Genomic DNA, 6294 nt, shown 5'->3' with positions numbered 1-6294 from the left:
CAGCCAGCCCAACGCCCCCGCCCCAAAAAGGGCCACAATGGGGGCAGTAGCAGGTCAAGGACCAGTAGTTAAAGTTAATATTGTCCCCTTAATTCAGATACCTGTACAGATTCAATTAAGTAAAAATAAAAAGTCAATTAATATGCTATTAGATACAGGTGCCCAGATTTGCAGTTTAGATTCCGCAGATTAGAAGGGGGAAAAAGGAACCCCTTATCAAGTATCCCAAAGACTGGGACTTGTACCTAGATCGAGTTATCAATTAGGCCAATAACTGACCCCGTCCGGGAGGTAGCCCGATGCAGCAGACCATTAGATTGGGTGGTCCCTGCGAGCCAGCAGTGGAGTGACCTAGGTGTGGTGACCCGGGAAAGCTCCAGGCAGGAGATCGAGTAGTAGTGAAGCATCCTGAGGGAGATAAATGGGAGGGGACACGATTAGCAAAAGTTATGCATAATACATGGTAGGTATTTAAGTCAGCTTCATCTATGGAAGCCAAGCTCCTTGTTGTCTTGTTCCTACAGATTGGATCTGTCCACAAATGCAGCCATAACCATTTCTAATTAATCCTGCCACTGAAGACGAGTCCTGGTCTGTCACCGGTCTGAATTGACTGACACCATAAAGTGGTGGACTGTTATAACTGTACTCTTTTTATTAATGCATTATTGTGTTTCCTGGGTAGGGAGGGTCTACTGTCCTTCTTATTACCTAGATATTAATGAACTTGCTCCTAAAGACCTCAAGGAGTGGCCTGACCCTGAAGAGCATCCCCCGGATTCACGGTTAGATAACCTTCACGTGTTCCAGCCGCAGTATCCGTACTGGAAGAAACCTGCCACCCCGGAGCAAGTAAAGTCCTGGTTTCTAAGTAAAAAAAACCCAAGATAGTAGACTGGCAAAGTGGTAACTGTCAGTGTACCTGTGGCACCAGTTTATTATCTTGGGTACATTCCCTACCTAAAGGCTGGAGTGGAAGGAGAGGTAATTGTTGTAGCTCTGCTAGTTTGGGGGTCTGTTGTTACATATCTCCTGAGGGAAACCCCATTGAGCTCAATGCCCCTGAGTCTGTGCCCCAAATTGTGCATTCTGCATCTGTTCAGCTTCTCAAGCCACTGCGTTTATGGGAGAATCTGCTCTCTCCCATTCCTATGGCTGACAACACTCTCCAGCAATGGTATGAAACCCACCAGGTGGGAGGTTGCACAGCATGTTGGAACAAAGTTATTACATGGTTTGTAAATCATACCTATACAGAAGCGTGGTGGAATAGTACCCACTTTAATACAACTAGAAGGAGGCTGCAAGTCTCCATCACTTATCTCCATCCTTTTATACCAGTAAAGTTCCTAAAGCAAATTAGTGCTATGATTCTGCTAGGGCAGTGCTGTTTCATCCACCCGGTACAGCATCATCCCCAGGAGTGACAGTAAGAACTCTTTCACTCTCTGGGAGATGAAGCATAGTTACAGGCTCCCAAGGAGGAAAAGACAAATATGATCTGTGAGAGAATGAAGTGTTCAATTTTATCTCTGGCTGTTCCCCCATGGGAGGCCCCAGCACTGCCCATGTATAACCCCACATCCTGGTGGAGGTCACAGGTTAAGATCCCTCCCCATTCCCTTATGTAGCGCATGTAGTTTTAGCATCTTGACTGTAGCTATCAAATTGCTTCAGCAAGCAAAGGGTAAAGTGTAACAGCTGAATATTATGTCTGTGTGATAAAGGTGCTTGCTGAAGGCTCTATGAAGATTATATCAAGTGTTTTTCTGTCAATTGTTTAAATATTAAGCTATATGTTATTGCTAAGAGCCTAATTAAAGTTTAAGATGTAGTAAAACCTTGTATAAAGTAAAGCCTAATAAATTTAGCAAAAACTTGAAGTAGTAAAGCCCTGTGGCATAGTTAAAATTAACCTTATGAGAACAATGCAAAGCTTGTATTGCTATTGGTCAGCCTAAGGACAGTTGAAGTAAAAAGAATCTGAATGGCTGTAACTTATCAACACAGTTCAGAAGTTATAAATAGGCTGAAACATCCAGAAATCATTCAGAAGGAAGATACAACTCTGTAAAAAGGATTAGTTAGCTGTTGACCTGGATCAGTGGGCTCGTGGCTCTCAAGGAACCCAAAAACTGAATACCAGGGTCCTTCCTGGTACCTCTCGGACAGTGCTGATCAGGAACACCTGACTTTGCTGAGCTTTGTGGAAAGAGAAACTTGTCGTACATCAGGCATAAGTTGCCAATGCAAATTGTTATTGTCTGTCATTATCTGTCTTAGTATACTACACATAGTCATATTTTTGTTAAATCACTAAACCTTTCTTACCTTTCTACCGCCGACCATACTCTCAATCCCAATCCCTCCACTAGCAGCCAGGAGGCAGCAGGGATCTCTCCCTGCCTGGCAGCACCCAGTGAGCTGGGACTTTTTTGGGTTTTTTTAATAAGTGCCAGGAGCTGGGGCAGTCATTGCTAGGCTGGGAGACGGGTGGGGGATGGGCCTGTCCTGGCTGATTCAGAGATTTGGCTGCTACCAAATCTCCAAATCAGATTCAGTCTAATCAAATTGGGACAGTGATTTGAATCACCAAATCAAATCACTGTCCCCTAAATCAGCTGAATCCAAAGTAAATACTAGCTGCTTCACACAGGCCTAGTGCTTACTGCACAATTGACTAATTAACTGAGCAGCAAATGTCTCAGCATCTATGTTTGACCTTCTATTAAGGCACACACAAGTAATAAATTCCATTGCAAGGTAGAACTTATAAATAAAAGTCCTACCCTGCCATGGAGTGTTTTTCATATGCACCAGGACACGTGTAGATGCTAACGAGCTGCTTGGGGCATGAGGGTGCCTCAGTGCTGGGGATGCCTGTTGACTAGCCTGTGGTTAAGCATCTTGTCACCAAGCCAGCCCCTCCATAGCACATTAAGCCTGGTCACAGCAGCCCTGGGCTGGCAAGCTGTTAAAAGACATTCACCTGCTTTGAATTTTTCTCAGGATATTCCCCAGAGCTGCCTTTACCTCCCTGTTCCTCAGGCTGTAGATGATAGGATTTAACATGGGAGTTAAGATACTGTACTGGATGGAGAAGAGTCTGTCAAGAATCACCGAAGATACCAAACTGGGTCTCAGATATCGAAACAAACCAGCTCCATAAAACAGAACAACCACAGTGAGGTGGGAGCTGCAGGTAGAGAAGGCTTTACGCCTACCCTCAGCAGAGCGTATCCTCAGGATGGTGGAGATGATGCAGATGTAAGACACAAGGGTGACGGATAAGGAGGCCAAACCTGAAAACATAGATGAGGTGAGATTTGTCATCTTAATCATGAAAGTTTCTGTACAGGACACTTCTAGTAGAGATGGCAGCTCACAACTGAAACTGTTCACTTCCTTGGGCCCACAGAAATGTAAATGTAATATGGGAACACTGTTTGCCAGTGAATAAAATATACCGATCAGCCATGCACCTCCTACCAGTCTTATGCAGCCTTGCTTATTCATGGTCCTCCCATAATGCAGTGGGTCACAGATGGCAGTGTATCGATCATAGGCCATAGCTGATAGCATGAAAACTTCTGCACAGCCCACCAGAAGAATAAAGCTCATTTGGGCAATGCATCCATGGAAAGAAATGGTTTTCTTCTCTGCCAAGAAATTCTGTAGCATCTTTGGGACAGTGACTGAAGAAAAGCAAATGTCCAGATAGGATAAATGGAATAGAAAAAAATACATAGGACTGTGAAGATGAGCATCTGCTCTTATTACTACCATGATTGCTCCATTCCCCACCACAGTTAATAGGTATATAATTAGAAACAGCACAAAAAGGAAAGGATAGAGCTGTGGGTCACTGGAAACACCTGAGAGGATAAAATAGCTGACAGTCGTTTTGTTCCCCATGGCCATTTTTCACCAAAATTTTTTACCTGGAAGAAGAAATGAATGAATAAATAAATAAAATCATTACCATGAAGAAGGGCTACTTCTGCATTTATGGATAAGGAGATATCTATATAGAGAATTTTGTCATTCAGATTAAACTTCAGTGTTTCTAAACATTGTGCAATGAAAACTTGATTTTTTGGATGAGGAGACTCTCATTGCTGAGGGAAAAAATTCAGCTTTCTCAGATTTTTGTTTTTATTCTTGTCTTCCGTGTTCTTGTTAAACTACTTTATGTTAAAGACAAATAAAATTTGTCTCCTGATTCCTCCATGATAATGACTGAACAAATCTTGACAGGCATTACATGTATGTTCAGTGAGATAACTGTGTACTTGGAGGGTGATAGAAGGGAAGGTAGAGAAGGTCAATGAGAAAGAAAGAAAGATTATGTCTTGTTCTCCTTTTTTTTAATGTCTCTCTTTTTTTGGCTCTAAGCAATGAATCACTAAAAAACAAAAAACAAAATAATGTTGTTACTTATGATGACAATATCCGAACCTGGTCGACTTAGGGTTTCACAAGACTCACCATTACAGCGTCTAATCAGTGTCTGTTTCAATAGATAATTTCAATTCCAGCTTAGAAATGAAGTGACCACTACTTACTTAATTTGGGTACTACAAATGAATGGAGTGTTTGTGCACCATACTGACACAGCAGTACAAAAAACATAGAGCAATAGTTCTCGAAACTGTCATGTAGTGTGAGAAATTCCCTTGATTTACACCTTCACTTGACCACATTTCCTGACAGAGCTTCCTCAAAGGAATCTGTGCCCCTTGCTCTACCTCAAGAAACCCTATTGCAGCCTCTGCACGACAAGTGACTGCCAAATTCTACCTCTGAGAATCAAAATCCATTTAATTTTAACTTATCTAAGGATTGCTTACATGTCCAAATATAGCTGCATAAATCTCATTTTTGGCATTCATGTGGATTTGAGATTTTCCCAGGTAGGTACATCACTGCATACCAGTTGCCCACAGTGTAATCAGAGAAAAATTGACATGAAGAATATGGCTTGATACCAAAGGAAAAGGAGAGATCTCTCACCTAGTAGCCCAAATACTCAAATCATTAGGACACTGGCGAAGGGGGTGGCGGAGTTAATTTATGGTTCATCATGTCATCAGGATTCAAAATAAGCACACTTTTCTTGCATTTGGTCTTTTGTGTAGCCAACAAGGAAAGATGTGTGGTGCCATGATGGTTGGGAGCCAGAAAGGGTGGATCACAAAGATGGGCACAGCTTCAAAAGCGAGAGAGCCGTGGTGTTTCTGCACCTATTCCTGTTGTCCTGTAGGGCAGGCCTATGAGGTATTGGCAGGACATTCTTAGCAGACATTTGACTCTGAAATGCTTTTCTCAGGCTGATTTGTGAGAGTCAAAGACTACTCAACTTACTTGCTTGCCTTTTCTCTCTTTCTTTTGGAAAGTTAGGTTGAATTTTATCGTATTGTCTCTTTTATTTTCGTGTCTCAAATACTACGAAGTGCTGAACTCTGTAGGAGCTGTATCCATTATATCCTAGACTTCACTGATTTTTGTGGACCAAACACAATTTGAATCACTTCCTGACCAGTCTCATTTTTAGTAGCAGAAAATTGACTCTGAGATGCTTTTCTCAAGCTAATTTCTGAGAGCCAAAGGCTACTCAGCTTCCTTGATTAACTTTTCCTGTCTTTTTTCTTTCAGTAATTGGAATGTTAGGTTGATTTTTTTACCTTATTGTCTCCTTTATTTTATGTCTGGAATAGTACAAAGTTCTACAAACAGTACAAAGTGGTAGACTCTGTGTGAGCTGTATCCATTATATCCTAGACTTCAATGATTTTCTTGGACCAAACACAATGTGAATCACTCCCTGACAAGTCTCTGCTGTTGCATAGAAAATGTATGATTCTCCTAGAGGCATGCCTATTTTGCAATATCTTTTATTGCACCACCTGTACAGTCTGGAGTGGTGATGGACAACATTGTGTGTCTAAGTGGCCTGAGGAAGGGCACTCGATGCCTGAAAGCTAACCTAACAGTTCTCTCAGATACAAAGTTGGTACAATCATAGATCTCACAAAAAAGGCTTGCCTGTTAGACACTTTCTAGACCATCACAGCTACAAAATACTCCAATCCTACTACCCGCTTCTCCTGGATGCTGAAAACCCTTATTTCTAGTCTAACCTAAAGTTTTCCTCTACTGCTGTTGGCCACAGAGAAAGGTTCTTTTTTTACAAAGAAATAGTCTAAAACAGTGTGCTGCACATCATGGGAAAGAGGGGTACCTTAACATCCTATAAAGCAACAAAACCGCGATGTAGATGAAACAGTGAAACAT

General features: G+C 41.9%; 1 protein-coding gene across 1 annotated transcript; it reads right to left on the bottom strand.

Annotated features, from left to right (window-relative positions):
- Positions 1–2985: 2985 nt before the first annotated feature.
- On the bottom strand, positions 2986–3921 carry LOC106738931 (olfactory receptor 8S1-like). The gene has a single exon (XM_014597735.2). It carries the CDS (start codon positions 3919–3921, stop codon positions 2986–2988), a length of 936 nt encoding a protein of 311 aa, XP_014453221.1.
- Positions 3922–6294: the final 2373 nt, after the last annotated feature.

This window comes from Alligator mississippiensis, chromosome 7, assembly GCF_030867095.1.
Source record: "Alligator mississippiensis isolate rAllMis1 chromosome 7, rAllMis1, whole genome shotgun sequence".
Lineage (NCBI taxonomy): Eukaryota > Metazoa > Chordata > Crocodylia > Alligatoridae > Alligator > Alligator mississippiensis.
This window is presented reverse-complemented; position numbering and strand designations above follow the sequence as displayed.

Bases quoted from the DNA above. Each gene is read 5' to 3' on its own strand.
- LOC106738931 (XM_014597735.2), bottom strand. From the start codon at position 3,921: ATGGCCATGGGGAACAAAACGACTGTCAGCTATTTTATCCTCTCAGGT.